At 40.8% G+C, this 27,650-nt stretch overlaps 2 protein-coding genes across 3 annotated transcripts in view; one reads left to right on the top strand and one right to left on the bottom strand.

Moving 5' to 3' along the window:
• The window catches only part of ARRDC2 (arrestin domain containing 2), a 463,191-nt gene that overhangs the window by 43,810 nt on the left and 391,731 nt on the right, over positions 1–27,650 (bottom strand). The gene's annotated exons all lie outside the window — the stretch shown is intronic.
• RANBP3 (RAN binding protein 3) overlaps positions 4,761–27,650 on the top strand; it is a 32,204-nt gene continuing 9,314 nt past the window's right edge. For both annotated transcript variants that reach the window (XM_063290671.1, XM_063290670.1), the window contains exons 1-11: positions 4,761–4,845; positions 8,417–8,472; positions 18,274–18,310; positions 18,968–19,054; positions 19,536–19,601; positions 20,812–20,904; positions 23,117–23,223; positions 23,726–23,842; positions 24,965–25,068; positions 25,222–25,300; positions 27,128–27,230. In XM_063290671.1, the coding sequence (XP_063146741.1) occupies positions 4,824–4,845; positions 8,417–8,472; positions 18,274–18,310; positions 18,968–19,054; positions 19,536–19,601; positions 20,812–20,904; positions 23,117–23,223; positions 23,726–23,842; positions 24,965–25,068; positions 25,222–25,300; positions 27,128–27,230 (871 nt within the window). In that variant the 5' untranslated portion in view covers positions 4,761–4,823. The remainder of the gene's footprint in view (positions 4,846–8,416; positions 8,473–18,273; positions 18,311–18,967; positions 19,055–19,535; positions 19,602–20,811; positions 20,905–23,116; positions 23,224–23,725; positions 23,843–24,964; positions 25,069–25,221; positions 25,301–27,127; positions 27,231–27,650) is intronic.

Below are 27,650 nucleotides of genomic sequence, written 5' to 3'. Positions count from 1 at the left end.
CCACATCCAATTTGCCCTGGCTCATAGATCTTACATTCCAGGTTCCAATGGTGTGTTGATCCTTAGAACATCGGATTCGCCATTCACCACCAGCACCGTCGGCCGCTAGCCGTCCTTTCGGCTTTGAGCTAGCTGCGTCATCACGTCTGGGGCTAGTTGAGCTCATCCTCTGTTCCTCCCCAGTAGCATTTTGACCATCTTCCGACCTGGGGGTCTCATCTTCCGATGGTATACCAACATATCTCTGGTTGTACTGATCCATTTAGTTTTCATGGCAAGAATACTGGGGTGGGTTGCCATTACCTTCCCCAGGGATCGCATTTAGTCTGACCTCTCTGTCATGACCTTCCCGTCTTGGGTGGCCCTTCACGGTTTAGCTCATGGCATCATTGAGGTGCTCAAGCTCCAGCACCACGACAAGGTAACGATCCTTTGCTGAAGATATTATTATTACCCTGAATCAATCCACTGCAGGATGAAGCCCTCTTCACTGAAGGTTATGGAAGGTAATCTACTAGGTTGGTCCATTGTAAGTTGGTAATTTTTTTTTCAACTTCCCAATCTAGGGCTGAGAGAGGAAAAACAGCCTAAAGTCACCCAAGCAGCTTCCATGCCCAAGGGAGGACTAGAACTCATGGCCTCCCAGCTTCTAGTCCAGCACATTTACCCACTACACCAAACAAGTTATTATGTTCTTTATCAATTTGCATGCTGCCTCAATCACTTGAGTAACTCTAGTCAGTTTATATAATACAGCTAACAAAACATAAAAATGACAAACATAGCCAATAATATAGTTGCTGTGTTTCAGGGAGATAACTAATACAGACCTACTCCCAGCACAGTCATCAGAGGGTAAATCACTATGCCTTACCCTACCTCAGAAACTTTACTGTACAAAGAACATTGTACTTCAAGCCTGATGCCCTCCAGATCTATTGGGCCTATAATTCAGAACTCCCAGCCAAACATACTGGCAAGGCATTTTGGAAGGTTACATCTGGAAAACCCCAAGTTTGAGACGCTTGCTTTAGCTCATTGTGTTGGGACCAAACCAACAAGGCTGATGTGATAAGGCTCCTTCATGTTTTGTGCCCTTTGGGAAGAGAAGACAAGATTCTCCATGCTTTGTCAAAACAACACTGAGCCTGTGAGAGTGTGCACTCACTCAGAAGAAGGCATGGTGTCATCAATCCCACCCCCACTTCCTTCAAACTCCCCTCCTTTGTGAAGGCAAAAGGTCACCGTTGCCATCATAGAGGGGAAAAATGTGGGCAGCTTCCCCAGCTCAGATAGCCAGGAGCAGGATAAGCAGGTTTATGGTGGTGGAGAGGATAACATGGATATTCTGGGACGCAGTGAGTAGGCTGCCTTTTGCAGTCTGGCCATGTCCTAAGGATAGCAAAATCGTCCTGCAGCTTTGGAAGGCTGCTGCCAGTGGCCTGTCATTTTCTGACAGAGAGGCAAGGCAGAAATTAACTGAATAGATATTTGTGTCTTCTTCATTATATTCTCTCTCATGCTCCATGTGAGTGCACTACAGAATGAAAGCGCAAAAATTAAAACCTAAGTAATAAAAATGTGACAGTAGCGTGCTATAGCAGTTAAGGTGTTGGATTGGCAAAGGGGAGACCAATCCAATTTCAGACATGGAAGCTCACTGCGTGATTTAAGACCAATCCCTCTCTTGACCCAACTTCACAAATTGCAGTTGGGAAAAATAGGAGGGAGTACTATACTCTATATGTCTCCTCGAGTTCCTGAACTGAAAAGGAGAGAAGTATATTTAGTTAATAAATAAAAGGTTACTAGAATGAAAATGGTAGTATCAACTATGTTGCTCTAATAATATTTATCAGTTTAATAAATAATTCCAATATCATGTGAGTATACTAATGAAAACACAGGCAAAAATACATCTTACATTAGCTCGTATTTAATTGTTGCTGTTAACTGCTTGTGATTTTATTACTATTTGTGTAAGGCTTTATTTATTTCCTTCAGACATATTATGCTTTCCTTCAAAAAAAATTTCTGAGGGTGGATTTCAAACTTTTCTGTTGTGTATGACCTATGAATAATATAATAATAATAGATACTATCATTGTATTTACCATTGTAGGCTTATTAATAGTATTATTAAAATTTGCTACCACATCAGGGATAAAATATTGCTAATGAAAACATATGCCATAATCCCTTTGTTATATTTCTATTAATATTAAGTAGTAGTAGTAAAATAAATTATTACAGGTAATCATCTGCAGGATAAAATCGCTCGGATCCATTCCAAGTTGGACTCCAAGCGTGAAGCAGGGTCTGTGGAGATGCTGAGGGAACATTCTTGCCCTGTTATCTGGGAATAGTTTGATCCTGTCGGACCCAAGGAAGTGGACAGGATCCTCCAGACTGTGAATGCCACCACCTGTCATTTAGATCCATGCCCCTCCTGGCTGGTGAAGGCAGCTTGGGAGGTGACATGTGGTTGGGTCCAGGCAATGGTGAATTCATCCTTGAGTGAGGGGGTGTCTTTAAGGAGGTTCTGGTGCACCCCTTCCTCAAGAAGCCATCGCTGGACCCAACTATGCTGGACAATTTTTGTCCAGTCTCCCACCTCCCCTTTTTGGCAAAGGTGGTTGAGAAGGCAGTGGCGTTGCAACTCCAGAGGATTCTGGATGAAACGGATTATCTGGACCCTTCAGTCAGATTTCAGGCCAGGATATGGGACAGAAATGGCATTGGTCACACTTATGGATGATCTCTGGTGGGAGCAGGATGGAGGCAGTGCATCCATCCTTGCTCTTCTGGACCTCTCAGTGGCTTTTGATACCATCAACCATGGTATCCTTTTGGGGCGGCTCAGGGAGTTAGGGGTGGGCGGCATGGTTTTGCACTGGTTCATCTCCTTCCTCCAGGGCCTGTCCCAATTGGCGGTGATAGGGAGCGAGAGATCTGACCCTCAACCCCTCCTTTGTGGGGTGCCACAGGGTTCGGTTCTCTCTCCTCTCTTATTCAACATCTACATGAAACCACTGGGTGAGATCATCCATCACCATGGAATGAGGTATCATCAGTATGCTGATGATACCCAATTATACATCTCCATCCGGGGGAAGGTAAGTGATGGTGTAACTGCCCTCTCTCAGTGCCTGGGGGCTATGGGTTCTGGATGGGGAACAACAGGCTTCAGCTGAACCCTGGTAAGACAGAGTGGCTATGGGTTGACAGCTCCTGTTTCCAGGAAATTGTCATCTTTAGTTCTGGATGAGGTTGCACTGCCCCAGACAGACCTGGTGCATAATCTGGGGGTTCTTCTGGACTCATGACTGCTGCTTGAAGAGCAGGTGGCAGTTGTGGCCAGGAGGGCCTTTGCTCAACTTCAGGTTGTGCGCCAGTTATGCCTGTTCCTGGAGCGAGAAGCCCACCGAACAGTCACTCATGCCCTGGTCATCTCCCTTATAGACTATTGCAATGCGCTCTACATGGGGCTACCCTTGAAGATTATCCAGAAGCTTCAGCTGGTCCAGAATGCAGCCGCGCAGGCTATTCTTGGTGCCCCTAGATCGGCACATATAACACCTTTGCTGCGCGAGCTGCACTGGGTGCCAGTTTGCTTCTGGGTCCAATTCAAGGTGTTGGTTATTACCTTTAAAGCCCTACATGGCATGGGGCCAGGTTACCTGAGGTACCGTCTCATCCCCATCACATCGACCTGCCCCACCCAATCATGCAGTGAGGGCATGTTACAGACCCCTCTGTAAGAATTTCATCTGGCGGGGTCCAGGAAGTGGGCCTTCTCTGCAGTGGCCCCCACCCTTTGGAACACCTTGCCCCCGGAGATGAGGCAGGCCCCTTCACTCCTCACCTTCCGGAAGGCCCTGAAGATTGATTCTGCTATCTCGCTTGGGGAGGGAAGGTGGGTAGCTATTCTTGGGGGTGGCTCATGCCTTAGAGCCCCTCCCACTGGATTGGAATTTTTATAGCCACTTGGATTCTATATTTATTTATATTGTATTTTATATTTGTAACTTGCTTTTATTTTTATTGGATTTTAACGTTTATTGTTATAGCATTAATTTTATTGTAAACCGCCCAGCGTCCCTCTTTTGGGGGAGATGGGCAGTAACAAAATTTGAATAAATTTGAATAATACTAATAATAATAATCACAGAAATGATATTAATAAAATGCTTATATTTTATAGTTATTATATTTTACCCGCATATATAAATAAAATAACATAATATAAATACATGTCGTTGTTAATAACTAATAATAAATGGCAATGCAGCGGCTGGCATGACCTGACCATGTGCTCTATTTAAATAAAGAGCGACACAACAGTAGCGCCTTTTGCCCATTGGATCGCGCCCCTTCTGTGACGGCACGTTCTGCCGTGCGCATGCGCCCGGCTCTTCCCAGCGGGCGTTCGAGTTTAATGGCAAAGAGGTCCGATACTGGTCTGAAAGCAAGCAGTGCGCATGCGTACTGCATATGAGCCGCCACCGCTCTCCCCCGCCCTTCGCCCGACTACTGTATGCCCATGCATAGATCCTCTACTGAGCCGCAGACCGTCCGTGGGTGGAGCCTTTTTAATAAGATTTTAATGTTCAGTGGACGCACATGCGCAACGGGTATTACTGTAGCTCCTCCTCCATTTTATCCTATTCCCTTTTTGTCTTTCACGGGCGGACTCCTTGCCCCTCGTTTTGCGCATGCTTCTTGGCGTTCCTCGTTGCTTCTACGCGAGCGCGCATAGACCGGGCAGAGCGGCTTTGCCCGTCGTTGGCGCAGTGTATTGTGGGAGTGATTAAGGAAGTAAAATGGCGGACCTGGCCAACGAAGGTAGGTGGCCAGGACCGGGGTGGGGGATTGCGGTGGTAACAGTAATGGAAAAGAGCTGGCTGAGTCGAGTGAGAGGAAATGAGATGTTCCTGGCTGGATGCTTGCCAGATCTTCAGTGTCCGTCTGGTGACCGCCCAGCTCATCAGAACTGGCGTGCGGGCTACGGCCAGGCCGGACAAAGGGAGCGGCCTCCCGGTCCCCTAGGTGGCGAAGATGAGGATGTCTCTGAGCATAGGCAGAGGGCTTTCTCAAAAGTTCAGTCTCAAGCTGTTCTCCTCTCCATCCTTGACACTCTTTCCGTAGGGCGAGAGTGCCTCTGAGCATTTGTGGAGTGCTGTGTTAAGAATGGGGAGATTCGCATCACCCAGACAGAGTTCAACTCTAGATTGGCTTTTCCTCCTTTCTTTATATTATTGACATAAAAGTTCTTTTGAACGTGCACGGAGATATGGCAGAAGCGACTGCATCTGCCTGAAAGAATTCATTAACCTTCTGTCATGTTTCTGTGAAGTAAATTTGAAAGAATTGCCTCTGAACTTGGGTTGATCAGAGTCAGCTTTTAAAATTTCCCAGCTCTCTCCATTATGTTTATCTGACACTGATATTCCTTAAGTTTTTCTGAAAGAAGTCAGATATGAGAGTTCTTCAGGAGTCACATCAGCCAGGGAGATTTCAGGCAATCCATCACTAAGGCTGAAGGAGCAGAGTGTGTCCATTGACAGGGACCTACTGAGAGGGGACTTAATTCTGGCTTTTCTGGCCAGCTGCATATTATCAGAGCTGAATTTTTAGGCTGCTTTCAGTAGTTTGAATAAAATAATTTATCTGAATGTATGTGGAGACTGGCACATAGATTGGTAGGCAACATTACTGGCTGCTAGAAATAAACTATGGTAAGAGCACTCTTCATTCATTGAATGCGTAACTGAGGTAAAGTAGCCCCTTCTAGGCAACTTACCCATAGTAGCTCCATCTGTGAAAATCAACAGGAGTCAGTGAATTAAAAAGATACCTAAGGATCAACTGGCCTTATCATACTATTGATACTTAGGCAGCAAGAAGAGAGAGACATAGTGTAACAAATTTATATATGTGTGTGGGTTTATGTGCAGGCAGTATTTTCCATTATGCTTGTTATCATATGCATCTCCAGGTGGTATATGACATTTAAAAATTGTTTTATCCAATGAAGATATATGTATTTAAAAATATGAAAATATCTCAGAATTAGCATAGTGAGGCATCTCAACTGTGGCTTGCTTCAGTAATGAACATACCTGTTTTTCTGTCTGCTGCTTTTTATTGCTTCACATATTTTAGACTATCTGAATTAATAATAAAATATGAGTGCCTCTGAGCATAGGGAGAATGATTATTTCTCTTACAAACATAGAACAGCAGAACGGTCTGTATCCCACTAGTTACCAGACAGGAAAAATATGCACTTCCCAGCACTCTGACAAGAGAAGAGTACCAGCTGTCAAGCTTTTGTCTTAGCAGTGATCTACTCTTCCTGTCTTTTGCAAGATTCTTGAAAAGACAGTGATAAAAAATTGTTCATGTGCCCTGAAATGTATATAGTCATTATTACCATGAGAGGGCCTCAAATTGTATATGGAATGTGGTGCTTCTTTCCCCACATCTCATGTGAGTGAACAGTGTTCCCAGGCTGCCACTAGACTTTTATCTTCCTCCGCTAGTTTCTAGGACAAACTCAAGAATAACTGTTTGAGCTGTATAGGAATAAGTGCCTAGCACCACAGCCTATCATGAAACGTGTAGATGAATGCCTTGGAATGTATGCAAATTGCTTATTATTTTGCATCTTGGACAAGGGGATTGATGTAGACCTAGACCAATCAGAATCAAAGAGTTGATGGTGGATGGAGAGAGCCATTCCCATAAACTCCTAGATGAAATAATAACCTAGAATGGCTAAGACTATGTGAAATAGTAATAAAATAGAAGTGCCATAATGTAGATAGAGAGGGCAGAAGTTGCTCAATCAGGAAGATTGTGTTCTGGATTTCAATCAAAGAACGTGCAGGTGCTGACAACATCATGTTTTAATTTTTTTTTGTTTTTGTTTATTAAAGCTGCAGCACATTCACAAGCAGCAATTTCTATCGTCAGCTTCTTTTGCCCTTTGTGACTTCTACCCACTGATGGGTGCTATATCTGTATAATGCTGTATAATCTTGGGATAATCAAAGCTTACCTGGCAGTTGAAATGTAGGTGGTTTAAACTGCTAAGCATAGGAAAATGTGCTTCAAGAAATCAGATATAAGAGTTCTGTCTGATCAGTCCCCAAAATTTATCTGACCTAGCATCTTGTTTCTGTCAGTGACCAGCAAATTACATTTAGGAAACACTTTCCTCTGTTGTTTGTTTTCAACATGTAATATTGAAAGGTAGGTTGTATCTAAAATTGGAGGTTCTATAATTGGCTATCATAGCACTGATGCAGTAAATCCATTAGTTTGTCTAAGTCTTTTTGTTATTATTTGCATTTACTTGTCATAGAAAATTTGTGCATATTAGGACATAAGAAAAGCACTGCCAGTCCCACATCTGCTTCACATAACAGTTAACCCAATGCCTCTACAAAGCCTACTAGTAGAGCAAGAAAATAATTGCTCCCAAGTAACTGATATTCCGAGGTAGAGTGCCTCTAAATATTGTTGTTTCATATACAATTGTATTGTAACTGACACTAATAAAATTTTACTGTTTGATTAATTTATCTTGTCTCTTTTTAGAGCCATTGTCAGTTGAACTAATAAATTATTGTTCCTTCTGAAATATTTGGGACCTGCACAGAAACTTCTTTTTTAAAAAATTTCATTAGATTCCTAACAGCTTGATTATAGCTCTTGTATTCTGTAATACTGCTAAAAGAGTCTGGAAATGCACAGCCTGTGATTCTGAGGACCTTCAAACATTTGTGAGCCAACAGAACTAAGTGCATTGGCTCCTGGCCTTGTCTGCAAACCAGTGGTCACATTTTGAATGTTGTCTGTCCAACCTGAAACATTAGGCATCATTATTTTAAAATTAAGTCACAATTCTGTAATGACTCAGGTTCAAAGCCTTTAGAGAGTAAGTAAAGTAAAGAAGTAAGAATAAATACTTTTATTTATTTGTTCCAAATATTCCTAAGACATTTTTAGGACAAAATCCTTAGGAAGCAGAATACATAAAATGAAAGAAATTAGGCAGGATATAAAAGTATAAAATAGACACAATGGAAGAACATAGGAGGGCAGTTGCTTTACATTGCATGGTTCAGTTAAGAAAATGTATTGGTTGAAAAGATTTTAAGGGATTCTTTATTGCTGTTACTGAAATGTCTAAGGAAGCTGTAAGAGTTTAATGACAGTGAAGTTAGCACCTTGCTTGTCAACTTAGCTGACCTGTCTTTAAGAATATTTTTATCCACACCTCAATATTGGTGGGAAAGAAAGAAGTATGGTTGTTGACTAAATAGCACTCATATGTTAGAGAGAAAACAGCATGTGGCATGTCTCAATGTTAGGTAATATAAGATCCCTTTTATTTGTCTCTTCACAGAAAAGCCAGCCATTGCACCTCCTGTCTTTGTATTTCAGAAAGATAAAGCACAGAAGGTAAGGAAGGCTAACGGATTATTCTTGTTTAGAAGTTGAGACAGGAGAATGGTGATTTTTTCAGGCTTAAGTGGGATAGACCAAGAACATTTTTCAAGCACTGTTCCTAATGGGAGTAACATGATGTTGATTCATCTACTGAGGCTTTCCTTTTGTATTTCCGAGGAAACTGGGTCAAGTTGCAGAATGTGTACTTAGTTCATGTATTATATTCTTAGGCCTCTTCCGCAGTGGCTGAACTTATACTACATATAGAGTTATCATATGTGGGCTGGATAAATCAGACGACCACTAGAAAGCAGCAGAGAGATACCAAAAACTCTCTTTGCTGCTGCCATTTTTGCAGTCTAGATATGGTTTCCTGAACCCCAGCATCCCATATATGTGCATCAGAAGGGAAAGTGGGTGCGTGGGTGACAGGGGAATCCCTGAGAAATCTCCAAAACCCTTCTGTGGTTAAAAACAATCAGGATAGATGAGACATTTATGTCCTTACTAATAAATGTACATCTGCCCTTGAATAAGGGTGGTTTGTAAATGGATTTTGTAAGAGAAAATAGTATTAATGACCAAAAAAAAATGACTGGCTTGACTCAAGTGCTTTTGCCAATTAATCAGATTATTTGATTTTTAAAAAAAATCCTATAAGAAACTGTCTTCTACTTAATTTGGCAGTTTTATCCAGAGTAGATTCTACACTGTCCAATAGTAATTCTCGGGGATTTTTGCAGTTTGTTCTGAAGTTGCCACGGTTTCTCATCTAACTAAAAGAGTACTCCATCTATTGTGAGGCACATTTTCAAGTCATATGTTTGATATTTTTTTTTTCTCTCTTAAATAACGTTCAGTTGGCAATCAGCATCTTATTAAAGGCATTCTTCCTTCTTATATAAACTATTAAAATTCTACACATAAAAATAAACATAAAAAATAGAATACATAAACAGATATAGAAACATAAACCTGCAAATACAAAACTAAACATCTAACTTAAAAAACACGTAGTCCACTTCCACCCTTCACTTTCCTCACAGATCCATTAACCATTTCTTATTCTTTTATACTATTGTAATCACTAATTAAATTTTCTGTTATCTCCCCTTATTTAATCTATAAAACCCTTTACCATCAAGCTATTTTTCTCTACTTTTATAATATAATCCATAAACGGATTCCAGTCTTTAATAAAAGCCTCTGTAGATTTCTCTCTCATTAGACATGTCAGTTTTGCCATCTCCACCAAGTCAATAACTTTAAATATCCAGTCTTCAACATTTGAAGCTTCTTCATTTATCCATTTCTCCACATATAATAGTCTTCCTGCAGTGATCATAAACAGCAATAAGAAACCATGTTCTTCTTCCATAAACCCTAATTAGTACAGTTCTGGTTTCATCTGAAGAGGGATTCCTATTATCTTCACCAATATCCTGTGGATCACCAACCAAAATTTTTTTGCCAGTTCCCAAATCCACCACATATGATAATAGGTTCAATCCTCTTTTCCACATTTCCATTTACTTGAAATGTTCTTAGACATTTTTGATAGTTTCACAGGTGTCAAATGCTATCTATTGATCATTTTATAAAAATTTTCTCTTAAATTATTGCACAGGGTAAATATATTTAAATTGCATTCTTCTTAAATGATAAGAAAGCCTCTTCTAAGTTGGTATATGACAAAACAGGAAATTAGCATACTTCTTGTTTCAGAAATAGTTATTTTTATGCAGATTGAATTTGACAAATCAAGTTATAAAGTTACTTGTGTGACCAATGAATGTTTTTAATTGGGTGGTGATTCTAATATTTTATAGGCTTTATGTCTTTGCATTACCACCATATTGATAGGAGTACTGCAGTTGAGAGGCCCAGGAAAATATGATGTCTGAATTTAGTATTATATGGCTTTTTTGTGCTGCTCTTAGGTTAATTCTAATATACTTTTGTTTTTTCCCTCTTCCTCAAGCTATTTCTGTGAGATTGCTGGCTGCTCTAATAAGAGCAATGGTATACCTTGTGGGAAGATTTTACTTCCGCGCCTGTGCAAGGAGCTATATTTGTCATCTTCATTCATCTTTGTAGCAATCAGTTCTCTATGGACTGTATATACTCACAGATAAGCCAAGAATTTTAGGTTCCAAAATACACCCCAAAAATTATCCGCAGATGGGCTTATCCATGAGTATATATGGTAATATTTTTTAAAAGTACCCATATATACTCGTGGATAAGCCAACCCTCACATTTTTAACCAAAATGCCATGAAAAATGCGCCACCCGCAGATAATCCAATTGTGAAAATTTAAAACAGAATCTGTTCTGGAAAACATTTATTGATACAAAATATTAAAACAAATAAAGTCCTTCAGAATATATTGAAAAAACATACAAAAATTTCAAGGGTTGGCTTATCTGCAGATGGCACATTTTTCATGATATTTTGATTAAAAATGTGATGGTCAGCTTATCTGCAGATGGACTTATCCACAAGTATAAACAGTAATGAACATACTGTAGCTGCATTTCTAAGTGTAGAACAGTTTTCCAACTGTTGTGGAAAACTTCCTCTGATACTTCTTCTCTTTGGGAAATGAAATGCAGGTTTAAGTCCCACTTTAGTAGGAGAAGGAAAATTTGATTGACCTTGCTAACCCTGGGAGAAGTCAGAAGCTTGTCTTTATCTTGATGTTTGGGAAGGTTGGTGATATAATGCCAGTATACTTGTCAAAATAAAGAAAACCCATTTCTGTATTTTGTCAAACAGTGTGCTGATGATTCTTGTAATTTGGGGCATACAGAATCTGGTTGGGTTAGTAATTATATGTATGGGGTCAACACAGAGAAGGTTGCATGCAGTGTCTTTCCTCCTGCAGAAGTTTTTCTGCTGTTTGCTTCTTCAATCAGACAAAATATAGGAGTACAGAAAAATATAATGCAGCCTGTCCTTTTTCATGTTTACTTTGTCTAAAATATTTATACCCCATCTATCATGTTGCCCAAGCTGGATTAAAAGAGAGAGCAAATCTAATAAAAATAGTTTGCAAATATCTTTGTCTTGCATTGCCTGTTCCATGATTATATCTCTTGAGTTGCTGTCTGTTTTCCAAATAAGTCAATGGGAAGTTTGATGGGATGTGGTTTTGACTTTTGCCTAACAGTCTGATACAGCATATATGACTTAACCTCGGTGTGCCTTGAATAGGCTGGTAAATTATGTGAATTTATTTTCATAGATCCTTTAGTTGATATATGCAAGAATTGAGGAAAAGATGGCAGAATTAACATAGTATTCACCAAACATCCATAGTTTGAGATTGTCTTTTAATTGCCCCCTTCCTTCCTTCCTTCCTTCCTGAACAAGAGATCTCTGCAGAAATTATCACATTTCAAAGAGGCACACCACTTGACTTCATTTTCTGATTATTTATTTAATTGGGCACTAGTTTTTCATTTTTGAAAAACCCGGTCCCTAAGTTTAAATCCTATTTTAAGGGACCTTGAGACCTTGGTAGCTACCTCCAGGAATCATGCAATTTTGTAGGAGAGTGTCAAGGAACCTAGCTGGTGACATCTGGAAGTCTTTGCCAGTCTGGCTGGAGTCTTTGGAGCTTGTCTATCTGTGAGTGAATAGTAGGAAGTATTCTTAAAATTTGACAAATACTGTTAGTGTTGCTTCTGATCATATAAAGCCAAAGATTTATGGGGATAGAAGAGGTGGAAAGACTGCACAGAGGCTGCTTACCACCGGGGTATATTTGCTTGAATCCCAGCAGCTGCTGCTGTAACACCCATCAGTTTATGATAGTGACAGAATCACTATTGACCCAGTCTAGGGAGAAAAGCCCTTAGTGGATCCTGCTCTGTCCTTTTGCTGCCTGGCACTGAAGGGCTGTTGTTCTTCTTTGCTCCCAGTCCCTTGCAGAGCAAAAAGGGCTGTCGGATTCAGGCGAGGACCCTCAGGGAGAAGCAGAATCTCCTCACCGGGCTATGGGTCACCCCAAATCAACAAGGGGTGCAACCTTGAGGCTCCTGCCCCCTCAGTTGCTTGTATCCGAGCTGCTTCCTGTATTGGCAGGGTAAGTCAGAACCTACCAAGGACTTCTGGTGAAACTCTGTTTTTTATTTTCTTTTTTAGTATTCCTTTCCTCCTCTCTAAAATGCCTATACAGTAGTTTAACTTGTCAGCTGTGAGACTTAACACTTGTAATTGCTTCCCACCTGCTTGATTTCTTCCTTCTAAAATAAGGGGAGGTATTTTCTTTGTAGCTGACAGAACACACCTTCTTTTAGAAAAAGAAGCTGTGTAAGCCAAATAGTCGGTTTAGTTCAGTACTGTCTACGCACTGATTGGCAGCAGCACCTCAAGTTTTGGGAGAGATTTTCCCAATCCTACTTAGAGATGTCAGAGATTGAGCCTGTGATCTTCTCCATGTATGCCATATTACTGAGCTACCGCCTTTATCCAGGGAATATTTTACAAAAGATAGTCTCTGAATTTCTTAGCCCATAGGAAATAACAGGAGGCAGCAGTAGAGAGGAAGAGAAATTGGCCTAAAACAGTCTTCCACATTCAAAAATGGAACAGGTGAGCCTTCTGTGGGGAGCCTTGTAAAGCCCCTAAGTAGTTACCCTTCTGATGAGGAGGTGTATGATGATTGGAAAAGGGCATGTGATGAGCATCTCAGACTCATGTGCATATGAAGGCAGGTGATCCAGCTGGAACTCTTCTTTTTCCTGTCTTCTTAATTGTCCCAAACGCACTTTCCCAGAAGTAAGTCTTGCTGAATGCAGCGGGATTGACTTCGGAGTACCAGTGCACTGTATTTCTTTATTAAACGTATTGTGGTCTAACCAAAGCAGGAAAACGTTGCTTGAAAAGAAGAGCCATTGAGCAAGCAAAAAAGCTCTGGCAGTGGATGGAGGGGGCAGAGAAAGCCGAAAGTATGTCAACCAGCGTGCTATCTTGGAAAGAAGCTTTGAGCTTTGTAAGGGAAAGCTGCGGCTTTCTCTCATTCTCTTTGGCTCCTCATGCTTTGCAAAAGGCAAGGCTTCCTGTCTTTCTCACTGTGTGCGGGGTGGGTGGGCACATGATACACAACTAGACAAGGGCCTATTTTAAGTTTAGACTTTGAGGGAAAAAATGGGTTTGAACCATTATAATAGTAAGAAGGAAGCCATCTGAGGCGTGGGTGGATGAGTGTGTGTGAGACAAAACCTCTCTTGTAGGTTTATATTTCAGTGTCCAAAAGTGGGGTACATGGGATATTCATTCACCTTACATAGCACACAACGTTGATGGTAAAATGGGATGCTTTGGAACTTCTATGGAGAATCTATACAGTAGTTCAAATTTACTTGGTTATAGCAGCATAAAATTTCGGGTCTCTTCCTCATTCACTAAAGTTTCAGGGGTAGCTGCTGCTAAAGATCTGGTGGCGACTAGGAATGTCCCCTATATATCAGAGATTATGCTCTGTTTTTTGTTCATATTATTTTTATTTTGTTGGGTTTTCAAATGTATCATGTATTGCCCTTAATAAAAAAAACTGATATGCACTGTGCATATCGATTATGATAGTTAGGCATTCTGTAAGTTAAGGAGAATTGTGCCAGGAAGCTTCATGAGGAATCATGACTTTGGAGGAGAGATGAAACTCAGTCAGAGTTGTATGAAAGAGAGGAAAAAGGAATGAAATGGGGGGGGGGGGCTTTGAGAGTCAGATATGTGATTAAAACAGTAATAGTAAAAATAATCATCATCAGATTTATATGCTGCCCAACTCCCAGTGACTCTGGGCATCTTACAATCATTAAAACATTTAAAAACAAAGAACAATAGGAAAAGAACACACACACACAGCACAAGACAGAAGAACATGGCAAAGAAAATAAACCCAGAAGGGAACAGAAAGGAAGAAAGGGGCATCAGTCATCCTCTCCAAAGGCCTATAATGGGATTAAAAGTGCAAAAAAATTGTGTATGCTGTGTCTGTTGGCTCACTTCAGATCCAAGGGAGGGAGGCAGGATAGGCAGGAGCAGTTCTTGACTGGAATTATGCTATTCTCTATTCCTAAATATTATCTAGGCCAGCTGCTGTGCTGCCTATCTACACTAACTGATTGCCCATCATGTAAGGCCTAGAAGAAGAAAAGAGACCACTTCCATGTGTTACAGAGTCCTACAATTGGAAAGGCCATTTAGGCCATTAAGTGCAACCCCCTTCACAGTTCAGAGAGTCAAAACATCCAGAGAAGAAGACCCTCCAGCCGCCACTGTTTGAATACAGCCAGTGAAAGGAAGCCCACCATGGAATTTATTTCCTGTTACGTGAAATCGTTGTTCCATATCCTACGCTTTGGAGTGATAGGAAATAGGTCTTGAGCATTTACATTATCTTGACCATCTTTTGAGAAGACTAAACCTTCCCAATTCCTTCACTCTCTCTTCGCAGGACTTAGTTTCTAATCCCTTGATAATCTGCATTACCCTTCTCTGAAATGGTTCCAGTTTCTCTGAATCCTTAAAGTGTTCGCTAAAAACTGGTCCCGGTATTTGAGGTGGGGGTATGTCTTCTATGCATGGTTGCCTCAAGAGAATAAATTCTCACCACAGGCAGGAGTTGCTGTTGACATTAGAGATCAAGCTGGTCCTTTCCAGGTTCCAGTGGAGGCTCCTTGTGGTCCAGAAATGCTCATGTGTGTGTACTGATCGCTCCCCTTCAGTAAAACTGATGTAAGGAAAGGCCACTGAATTGCTGTCTCATCCTCTTCTCGGCTGTGAACAGGAACATTTCATGTGCAGTGGTGCTTGTGTTCTAAATATTTCAAACAAGTTTGAGTTGGACTTTTCTGTGTATAACATTCAGTGGAGAATTTTGTATACAAGGTTAATCCACAGTTTAGCGTTATGTGCACAAATGGCCCCAAGCAAAGTTTAGTGCTGGGACATGCTGCCCCTTTTCTTTCTTTTTCTGGGCAACTGGAAGAAGGAAAAATGTGATTTGTGATTAAGAGTAAGCTAAGAAATAATTTTTAATGAACAGCTAATGAAGCCAAATACAAATATAGCATAATTTACCTAAGTAGTTTTAAAAAGCTGGAGTTTATTTTCAACTACAGTTCTTGGATTGTACGTAGAAATAAAACAGGAAATGCTGAAAGAAAATGGGATCGTGGTTTATTCCTCACATCTGCATGGAAGGAAGGGAGAGCACTTAAACCTGGTTCTACAGATTTTGCCTGTAACAGTGAGTCCTACTTTATCATTGTTTGTGAAAACAGCTAATAGTTGGATTCACACATAATTTGTTAGTCTAGTAACAGCAGTTTGTTGAAATACTATAGTGGCCTGATTTGCACTTAATACTAAGCCATTAATGGTTTTTACATCATAGTAACCCTAAAGTTGTTATGTGTGAACCTGGCTGACAAGTGTATGTGAGAAGAATATACATTATGGTAAGCTAATATTTTTATACTCTGAGCAGATGTTACTAAACTGTTTTTATATAAAGTTAGTAAAACTGCTTGTTAGGAGACATATCATTCTGGTGCTTTTTCAATGGATTTAGTACAGTGTTTCCTCTTGGCCAACAGATCATTATCCTCTCTTTTACTATATTCATCTCCCAGTGCATCCTGTTTGTGAAGTCTCTTATTCATGTTCATTTCCAGCTCCTTTTATTAGGAACAATTTATCTTCCTCTCATGTTCTTTCTCTCTTTAAAAAGGGCCGGGTAGTTTCCCACTAAAATAGACAAACAGCTTGTTTGAAGAATTGATCATTGCTCTTACTTAATTGATCAAATCTGCATGACAGAAAGGAAGCATAGTTCTTGATGGAGAGAAGCATTGATGCAGAAATGTATTGCAACAACATGTTTTAAGTGATGGAGACCTTATTCTCTCTCACAAGAAATACTACGTTTTGAACATGTCTGCAGCAGCATTTATATGCACTATGTAAAAATGTAAATTACTCTTTGTCACATATGCTTGTAAAAACTGCAGGCACCAGGCACAATCTTCAAAGAAGCACTCTGTTCTTAAAGGAGAAGAACATCTAAATTCAACTCACTAATACAGAATGGAGCAAAATACTTTAACTCTGGATGAATTCAAGAGTATTTGGGAGCAATGGATTCAGAAGTTAATCTTAAGATTATCTGCTATCATGGACAAACTGGATTTAAAAGAGGTTATAGAAGAGGAACAAACATTACTGGACAAGACTGAGACTGAGGCTGATTTGAATATGGATTTAAAAATGGCAAGTTATAAGAATGATATGGAAACAGATGTTACACTGGATATACAAAGTAAACCTGCTGATGTCTTAATAATTAAAAGGGATATACAAATAACAAATCAGAAAAGTGACTTGGATGGCTTTCTTATTTTGGATTTACAAAAAAGACTTGTTAATGTTTCAATGGATTTTCTGAGAAGAGACAAAGAGAAAATGAAAAGAAATCAAGTTCTGGGACATTATTTAAAGGGATTAAAGATCAAGATTGTTAAAATCAAAGGGAAGGAATATAAAGTTGGTTTATTTTATCAAGGTTAAAATATATACCTTGTTGTTTCTGGCAACCCTTAATGGGTTTTTGTGACCAGGACTGAATGATGAGGTGTTAAAGATTTGGAAGAAGATTTTTTGTTGTATTTTTAGAGAAAGTGATAAGTTACTATGTTAAAGGAAAGGAAAGGAATATAAAGCTGGTTTATTTGATTAAGGTTAAAATATATGGTGTTTCCTGGTAACTTTAATGGACTTTTGCTGACTGAGACTGAATGACGAGGCTTTAAGGATTTGTTCATAGATAAAGAGGTGAGATATGGGAAGAAGAGATCTTTTGCTGTATTCTCAGAGAAGATGATAAGTTACTGAAATTGTTTGTACTTGTGATGAAGGGGAAAGACAGTCATTATATATTCTTTTTTTACTATATTCTTATTTTTTCCTCCTTTTCTATTTTTCTTTATATTTTTTTCTGCACTTTCCTTCTTTTTTCCTTCTTTTTTTACTTTTTTACTTTGTATTAGTCTTTTATCTTTGTAACTGGAAACTTTAATAAAATTATTATTAAAAAAAGAAGCACTCTGTTCTTCTTTCCACAGGAGGGGGTATGTGTTCTAAGATGATGTGTGGCTTTTACAATTTGTCTGTGATCCAAGAGCTGCTAAAAATATAAACAGAGTTTCAGTTACTCAGGTGTTGGAGATACCTTTTGGGTTGATTAATACAGTTTTAATTGATTAACTAGTTTTCTCAACATAGTCAAAAAGGTATGGAAAGTAAACCCCTTTTCTTTGGCTTTTCCTCCTGGGTTCCTTCTCTATCATTTTGCTGTCAACAGTTAAGAAATGATGTGTTCCCCAAACACTTTTCTTACTCCCAATTTTTGATTTATTGTTATAGCCCTTTAAACTGAAAGCAAGGACTATTTTGCACCTAAGATACATTTATTAGGACTCTGCACAGTTCACAGATTATTCAGAAAAAGTTCTTTCAGTGCCCCTTAAATATGAGTTGAACACTTTATTGCTGTTTAGGTGTTTTTCAAGCTTCCCAACAAGCTGGGGAAAAAGTTGCAGCTGCTCTAAGGATTTGACTCAGTAAAGATAATGTAATTCTTAATGTTTGGCATCCAAAGTACTTTTTCTGAATTATTTTTGAAGCAAGCACAGACTTAATATTTAACAGTGCACCACATTAAGATGTAAAGTATCTAGAAAATTATCAGCATTGCTTTTTGTGATACAGTCTGATTTTTAATACATATGTATTTGTTGCAGAGATCAGCAGATGAGTCAAGTCCGGAAGATGGGGAAGGTGAGGGAGCTTGCGCCTGTTGCCTAAAGAATCTAGAAAATCCCTGAATACAAGTTGATACGCTTTCCCCTGCCAGGCTGTTTATGGGTGTAAATGCATTTATTTTGCAGAGGAATTCCAGCAGCTGGTCTCCATGTTTTAAGAGTTTTGACCTCGCCTGTCAAACTCAACAGACCACATGATCTAATGCAAAGTACCATACATTTAAAAAGCACAGCTAAACTGTGAGCAAAGACCAGCAGGACTCTTCCAGCATTGGTTAGCCTAGAAGCAAATAGCTTTGATAGCAATAGCATTCTCTGTTTTTGGCTGGTCATGGAGTATTCAGAGAAAGAATGCCTCTGAATAGAGAAGTTCCATTTAGACTTCATGGATAGTTGCCTTCAGTAAAACTAATTAGTGGCAATTACTGTAAGTTAATTATGCACTGGTGTAAAGAAGGGATTCAGTAGCAATGCTACCATTTGAAGTGGGTTAAAGACAGTATTCCTCTGTGCACAGATAGCTGTGAAATGGTCTTGCCTTTGAAGACATGATCAGTCAATGAGGATTATCCATTGCAGGCCGATTTGACCAGGTTCCCTCTGAGTGGGTGAGAATTACTTGACTTGTGCCTGTGGCTACATTTTCACTTCTCTTTGCTGTCTTTCCCTATAGAATCTGACCGAGAAGATGGGAGTTACTGTCCTCCTGTAAAACGGGAAAGAACTTCCTCATTAACACAGTTCCCGCCTTCACAGCCAGGTAAAGGAAAAGCCATTCCTAGATCTTCCTCTCTTTTTTCCCATTCCTGTTATCCAGCTTCTGCTGAGAAAAGGAAACATGTTTAAACAGTGTCTTGAGGAAGATTAGAGGTGATAGTGGCACTCAGGCATGTTGTACGCTTAGATTTCACTTAATAACTACGTAACGCTGAATTAGAAGAGTGGGTTAAGTCAGTGGCCTTTTACAGAAGGTCTTTACTTAGACATGCTACTTGGAGAAGTGCTGTATAAAATCATCAGGATGCTTGACATCATTCTGATCATATTGGCTGGTTCTGGTTAGTTTTGGCTCAGGGTCTTTTTACATTATCATTACGTTTGGTTTGTTAGCTTTGGATTTCTGGTTTTCTTTTTTCCTTCTGCAAAAGTAATAACATTGGGCAGAATACTATGAATCTTGGCCACTCCCTCTCCCGCTGCACAGCTTGTGCAATTACCTTATTTTTTATATTGAACTCTAGAGGAAAAGAGCACTGGATTCAGACTGAAGCCACCCACTCTTATCCACGGCCAGGCACCAAGTGCAGGTAAGTGATGGCTTTGTGTGAAATACAGGGAAAACAAAGGCACAAGATACTAGAGGGTTTTTTTTAAATCTAAACATATAAAATATAAAATGAATAAGCACATACTCTTAATAGTATCTTAAAATAATCCCCTTAATTTCTCATTGATACTACTCTACTGGCTGTATTATGCCTACCAACCGAAGCAAATGCCTTTTAAGCCTTGTCTTTGCCATAGCTAAGAAGTATTTTGAAATTGGTTTAACTCTTCTTCAGGCATTGCATTTTTGAGAGAGTGCTGAGAATGTTTTATGAGGGGGTTGGAACCTCTCAGCAGAATTGTGTGGGCTGCCCTACCTTGCAGATTTTAGCTACCGTGATGTAGAATTTCAGGAACTGTTGTTCATGAAACGGTGAGCGACAGAGTTCTAATCTCCTCCTTGGATTCTTGGATTGTTTTTTCCTGAATCTTTTGGAGATATTTTGGAATGGCCAGGAAGACCCTTCACTGGAGGTGGAAGGAGGATCTGCCGTTTTCCCCACTGCTTCAGCACCTTCTTTGATTGGTTGCCATATAGACGTGATGTATGGAAGTAAACGTTATGACCATCTCACCTCACCTCTTCAGCCCAATACATATTGAATAGTCAACTGAGGTGTAATACAGGAATATAGTAAAGGGATTTGAAGTGTAATCGATAGTTAAAAGGCCGTCGTTATAGAGGAGGGAGTGTGAGTGGAGAGCAGGAGCAGAATTAATATTTTGAAACTACAGGAAAGCAGATTCAGATTAAATATTAGGGGGAATTTCCTGACTGTTAGAGCTGTCAGCCAGTGAAATAAGTTGCTTTATGAAGTTGTGTCTTTCCCTTCACTGGAATATTCAAGGCTGGCTGGCTGGGGAATTCTGGGAGTTGAAGTCCACACATCTTAAAGTTGCTGAGGTTGAGAAACACTGGGCTAGAGACTCCCTCAGAGGGCCAGGTCAGTTTTAAAAGAGGACTGAAATTTTTCCAGAGTCCTAACCATCACTAGAGAGAAAGGCAAAAGGGACAGAGTGGGACATACTTCCAAATACAGATCAGATCAGTACTGTAGACAACTCACCTCTTTTCCCCTTTCCCTTGCACGAGTTCTGGAGAAAGATGTTCTTGTTGGCAGAGAATTCTTCTCATCAGCAACGTCAGCAGTGCTGAGGATCAGAGAAAGAAATGCTTGCTTTCATTTTCAGGAGTCCCAAGTCAGAAACCGAAGGAACAGCAGCGAAGTGTTTTGCGCCCAGCAGTATTGCAAGCTCCCCAGCCAAAAGCTTTTTCACAAACAGGCAAGTTAGTCTCTGTAATCTCTTCATCCAGTATGATAAATACCGAGCTGACAAGGCCTTTTGAATAAATCAATGTCTTAAGTATTTATGGGAGTCTAGGATATTTTCAATTTCTATCCACTGTTTTGGTTGATCTTCCAAAAGGAATGGGATGGTATGTCCTAGCATTGCAGCCAGATAATACAATTTTAGAAGGTAAAAATGCATTTACACAAGTTGTGACCCAGATATGGAAGATGAGCTATGCAGCACAGCATACAGTATATCCCCTTTAACACCCATGGTGGTATATCTGAGCTTTTATGATCAGCTTAGAATTGACCAAGTGGGAACGTGAAAGGATAAGGGATAATACAGAATAATGTACAGATTTTTATTTAAAAAATCATTTACTTTATAATAAAGAAGAGATAAACCAGCAGTTGTGATAGGAAATACAGTGGTTCTTAGAGTTTCAGATACGCTCATTCTTATGTACTACAAGAATAACAGAACTTACAAATCACCTATTAAGCAGTTTTGAAAAATTAACACAAAATTACCCTTTACAACCTAAAGGTATTATTTAAATGTATATATTATTATTATTATTGGAAATAAGTATTTCCAATAAATATATAAAGCTGCTCAGAGTTGTTGAGAGTTGGGTGACATGCAAGTTGTTTATTATTATTATTTAGGAAACTCTTCCTTAGGTTTGAAAGAAACTTGGGAGATTGATCTGGAAAAACAGCTGGATGAAAATATATGATGAACATTGTGATGATCTGGGGGATTTCTGTCAGTTTCTGTGCAGGAATTATATTTGAAGATTTTGCATTGATAGCATTTAACTCCCATAAGAATGGCACAAATATGGTAAATGTTGGAGGGGCTGTAAAAAAAGGGGGAACGTTCTGTGTGAAAAGTATCAAATTTTTAGAAAAATGTTTTTGAAAATTGAACATCGTAACTAAACAAAGAATTAAATCACATAGATTTAATGGAAAAAAATAATGGGGTTAAGCAAGATGAAACTCACTACATTTTTTCTTTTGGTTGCTAAGTTGTTACTTACTCAGCATTGGAAATATTTGTATAATTTATCAGTTGAAAAACAATATGGTAAAATTTGGTCAGTAGCTCTATTTGAAAAAGTATCAGATAAAGTTCATAAGTTGAAGAAACAAGATGGTGAACCATCGTTCTATAGAATCTAGAGAGATTATATTTGTTTTATAAATGATAATAAGCCTGTCAACTCACAGGATACTGAGACTAGAAGGCAGACTAGTCTCTTGGAAGCAGGTAATAGGAAAGACCTCTAAAAATAGCACTTGTAGTAAAAGTAGTTATTTATCTAGGTGAACTTATAATTTGACTCTGTATAGAACAGCTTCAGGATTATTTTATATGGACATGCGCGCACACGTGTGTGTGTGTGTGATTCTCTCGTGCTTTTCAGTCTGGGAAACAGCCTGCAAAGTGGCTCACAAAACTACAATAAATCCCAGTTTCTAAATATCCAAGTGTAAATTGCCTCCAAGTGGAATGTGGGGAGTTTGTCTAAAGATGTGTGTATGTGCCTGTGGGTGTGTGGGGTGTGTGTCAAGCCACAGCTGATTGATAAAGGTAGACAAACAAGGGTGGCTTAAGGAATTATTTGCAAGGCCGCTAAAACCATGTTATCTGGTACTGAGGAAATATTGGATGTGCCATTCTGTATTTCTCTTTTTGAAAAGGATAAGTGTTCAGCCTGTTAGAGGGTACATGCTGGAGTATGTAACAGGAGCTGGAGCTCAGGAACAGAACTGGGTTTTGAGGAATGAGAAAGAGGTGACTTCTTTAGGGCTGGGAATGTCATTGGGCTTCACCCCTTTGAAAAATCAGTGGAGGGCGAATCCCTTCTCTTCTATTGGAGAGCGAATCCCTTTGCAAAAGCTTTTCAGATAATTTTGGCATGTCCTGTTTGTAGGTTTTTTGTACTCGTCTGACTGACCCAGCAAGGGAAAGAATGCTGGATTGGATAGATCCACTGCAAACTCATCTTACTGAGCTCTGCTCGCTTATTACATTTCACAAGATCATGTACTTTAAGATAAAACTACAGACTTATCCAGCTCCTTTGGCCTTCTGTCTCTTCCACAAGTACAAAGTAGTGTTAGGTTTACTGCAGGGTCAAAAAATAAAGTTGCTGTAGCCTTTACATCTTGCTCGTTGCTTCTTGTCACAGTTCCAAGCAGCGGAACCAATGGTGTAAGTATCCCTCCCGATCCTCTGGCTGCTACATTTGAACCCACAACTAATACCATACCGAAAAGTCCTGATTCAGAAGAAATGGTGAGTCTGTTGATGGCATTTGGGAAGTAGATGGAAGCTGGGAAGGAGGTTGGTGGGTCACTTGCTCTTTCGCTTCAGCACAAGGGGTTGTGCTGTTCAGGGCTGTCTGGCAAAGTCTTTTTCAAGGTGAGCTGGACTTCCAATGGCTTCATGGACATTTGTGTTGTTACTTCCATTGAAATATGAAAATGGCATTTTCTCTGCACTGATTATCCCATACCCCAGATTCCTTTGGTCTTCTGGCACAGTGGATTCCAGATAAACCAGTGAAACACAGTGGCTTGAGTGTTTGACCAGAACCTGTGAAGTCTGGCTTCGAGTCCATGCTGAGCCATGAGACTCTTAGCGTGACCATGGACCAGTCACGTACACCCAGCTTAGCTTGAATTGTTTTAATGGATTGAAGGGGAAGGGGGGAAAAAACAAATTTCTAGTCTTCTTCACTGGTTTCCTTTTCTTGTGGTTATGTTCTCCTTCCCTTCCCCCTTTCTCTCTTGTTTAGGAGAACCCATGTCAGAAAAATAAACCCAACAATGCTTCACATACTGAAAAATGTGAAAAAGAGCAGAACACACAGCAATCCTTTGTGTTTGGGCAAAACCTAAGAGACAGAGTGAAGGTATTTTTCCAGTGTGAGCTATAATCTTAAGTTAAGGGGCCAGTAGCTCAGTGGCAGTGCACATGTTGCAGGCAGAAGGTTCAACTCCTGGCACCTGAGTTACATATTCTTGGGTGGATAGCGAGGGGAAAGGAATCTCTCTCTGGTTCAGACTCCAGAGAGCTGTTGCCAGTTGTAGCCAAGTAATGCGCTAGACCAGGGATGTGCAGTTCTGTTTGATTTCTTCCAGTTGGCCTCTCAGATCAACAGGAGGCATGGTAATCACGTGTGGCCATTCCTGGAGAGGGCAGCAACAACTGGAAAAATTGTGCACAAACTATTCTTATTCTATAAATTTGCAGTCAATGAACTATCCTCATTCTGTAAATTCCTGCCAATCAGAAATTGAAGAATGCTCGTCAGAGGTCCTTATTTGTTATTAGATGCTCAAGTGTCCTCCATGGCATGAGACAACTGCTACTAGCTTAGGTCAGGACACCAGTTGTCACCCTACCTCAGTAAGGAGAAGTGGAACTTAATGAACTTTGGGAATCTCTGATATTGCCTCCTGCACGATACAAGTGTGGGACCACTCTTGAAGCATTTCTGCATGCCTGAGTGGTAGAAATGAATCAGAAGCATCATTCTTAGAATGGGGAATTATATACTGTATCCCTTGCATGGCTTCCCTTCTTTCTACAGAACTTCAGCCTCCATATCTGCCCTTGATTTTGAACACCAACATTAACTGAAGTGTCCTTTTTCTGTTCAGGAGCTACATTCTAAAACAATCTTCCTTCATTCCAGCCATTTAATAGATCAGTGTGTGTGAGAGAGAGACAGTGGAAGGTGGGGAGGGGAGGGGAGAGCGGAGGAGTAAACCTCTCTCTCTGCATACCTGAAGAGAGCTGAGCTCAGTGGTGGAGCTTATGCAGAATTTCCAACCCTAGAGCTCTAGAATCTCCTATCCAAGGCTGTTGGGAGCCCCTTCAGAGCAGCTGCCAGTCAGCGGATCCAACACTGCTCTAAGATGGGCCAATTAGCTAACTCAGTCCAAGGCAATTTCCTGTATTTTATATACATTTGTGCTCTGTGTTGCTCTCGGGACCTGATCCAATCTCAGTGCCGCCCATCTTATCCCAGCTAGGAGATGAAGGGGACGAATCAGCTGATGTGCAAAACACCTGGCTCCCAAGCTCTGAGATGCCTTCTGCTACAAACTACTTCCTGCAGTATATCAGCTCCAGGTGGGGGAGAATGTCAGCAACTTCCTCACTTTCACTGCTCCTTTCCTTAAGCAAGGTAGCAGAGGGGCTGTGGGTGACAAAAGGCACGGTTCGCTGCAGTTGGAGGGCCTGTTTCTTTCTACCAAGCTGAAAAGCGCATTCTTCTCCCTCCAGCATAGAAAACTCTACACACAATGCCGATGCCTCCAGCAACAAGTTCGTGTTTGGGCAGAATATGAGCGAGAGAGTGCTGGTAAGTGCTGTCCAGCCTTGGGCTCTTTTGTGGGTTTGGGTATTTGTTTTGTTGCTCTAGTCATTTAAGCTGCACTGAGTCTGTGGGCCACAGTTTATTCACTCCTAGTGGTTAAGGTGCTGGGCTATAAACCAGGAGTCTGTGAGTTCTAGTCCCGCCTCAGGCATGAAAGCCAGCTGGGTGACCTTGGGCCAGTCCCTCTCTCTCAGCCCAAGAGCCAATCAGGTGTAGTAGGAGAGTTCTAGTCCCGCCTCAGGCATGAAAGCCAGCTGGGTGACCTTGGGCCAGTCCCTCTCTCTCAGCCCAAGAGCCAATCAGGTGTAGTAGGAGAGTTCTAGTCCCGCCTCAGGCATGAAAGCCAGCTAGGTGACCTTGGGCCAGTCCCTCTCTCTCAGCCCACCCCACAGTTGTGGGGAAAATAGGAGGAGGAAGGGGTAATAGGTATGTTCCCCACCTTGAGTTATTTATAAAAATAAAAAAGGCGGGGTAAAAATAAAAATAAATTTTAAAATAATTTTTTTGGTAAACCTGCAATGATGCTGGGGAGCTACAGCAACATACATAATTCTTCTCCTGCCCATTATCTTTTCCAAACCCATATTTTCAGAATGAGGGTGACAGGCCCAAGATCATTTTCCAGTGGAGTAGGGATCTGAGCCAGTCTTTTTTTTTTCTTTTCAGCAGTAACTGCTGGTTCTTTGTGATAGAGTTCTGGGTGTGGCTGCTTTCTGCCATCCGATTGCAAAGATCCCCGGATGAGATACTGCTTTCTTAAGATACTTCCTCTGTGTATAGACCTGGGGGCAGGCTGCAATCTAATGGCAGGGTAGAATTAGCACTCTGGCCCATAGGTGCACATACGGCGGTAGCAGCCTGTGGATGTTCACTCACCTCTTGGATGGATGTTTGGGGGAGGATAGTAGGATAAATACTGAGGCAAAAACCATCCTGTAAATCAATGAACAGCTGTTCCTCACTCTTAGCCTTGCTTCATCTTTGTGTCAGGAGTTTAGGTGACAGATGTTCCGGCTTCACAAATAACTCCACATCATCTCTGAGCCCACCAAAATCAACTCTCACTTGGTGTGAGGGAGTGAAGTTGGGAAAGGTACCAGCTAAACCTGAGCTACACCAAAATAGATACTGATGATTTATTGGTTAATTTGCTAAATGCATCCAGACCGACATACAGGTAGTCCTTCATTAACAACCACTCGTTCAGCAGCTGCTCAACGGCACTGAACAAGTGGTACTTACAACTGGTCCTCAAAGTTCTGGCCATCCCAGCACCCCCACAGCCACGTGATCGCAATCTAAGCGCTTGGCAACTGGCTCACACAATGGTTGCCGCGTCCCGCAGTCACATGATTGCCCTTTGTGACCTCCCCTGCCAGCTTCCCACAAGCAAAGTCAATGGAGAAGCTGGCAGGGAAGGTCACAAGTCGCTCTGGTAAGTCTCCCCCACCTGGCAGCAGCCACTTACCTGCCTACCGGCCTGGTTGTGAGCTGCCTGGGACTTGCAACTTCCTGCCAGCTTCCCCACTGATGTTGGTTGTAGGAAGCTAGCAAGAAATTGCAAGGAGGTCCTTGCTTAACAACCCGTGATCCTTGCTTAAGGACGGCAGTGGGGACTGCCACCACTAAGTGGTGCGGTCACATGACGTCATGCTTTATGACCACACTGCTTAGTGATGGAAATTCCAGTCCCAATTGCTGTTGTTAACCAAGAACTGCCTGTATGTTGCAGACAAATAATTAACTAAGACGCTGCCTTAAGCCTGAAAGGTTGGTAATGGTCTTATGTCCTGTTCTTTTCCTGTTCTGCAGAGTCCACCCAAATCGAGTGAGGTCAGCACAGACAGTAACAAGGAAAACACCGCTGGTGATTCTGGCTCTGAATCTTCATCCCAGGAAGCCACTCCAGAAAAAGGTAAAACAAACCAAGAACCTCTCTGTCCTTCTCAGCCTGACCTGCTAGAGCAACTTCTGTCTCACAACCACGTATGGCCCTTGAGTTCCATTACTGCAGCCTTCAGAAGCCCCTGAGTCTTAAGTGACCAAAGAGCCTATAACAAAGGACCATCATTTTGGAGTGGGAAACCCATGAAAACTGTTTAAAGTAAGCCTGTCACGGTTAAAAAAATGCAAAGGAAATTCCAAGAACTCCCCAAGCTAGCTCTACTCTCATGCAATGCCGTTCCACCCACTTTGAAGCCACTAAAAATGAAGATTTTACTCTACTCAGTTTAGGCACTGCCCAACTCTAGATCAACTCTGGGTGGCTTGCAACATAAACATGATAGAATAAAAATACAATAAAAAATAATAGGGAACAAGATGGTGAGTCTGG

The sequence above is a fragment of the Candoia aspera genome, chromosome 1 (genome assembly GCF_035149785.1).
Source record: "Candoia aspera isolate rCanAsp1 chromosome 1, rCanAsp1.hap2, whole genome shotgun sequence".
Classification (NCBI taxonomy): domain Eukaryota; kingdom Metazoa; phylum Chordata; class Lepidosauria; order Squamata; family Boidae; genus Candoia; species Candoia aspera.
This window is presented reverse-complemented; position numbering and strand designations above follow the sequence as displayed.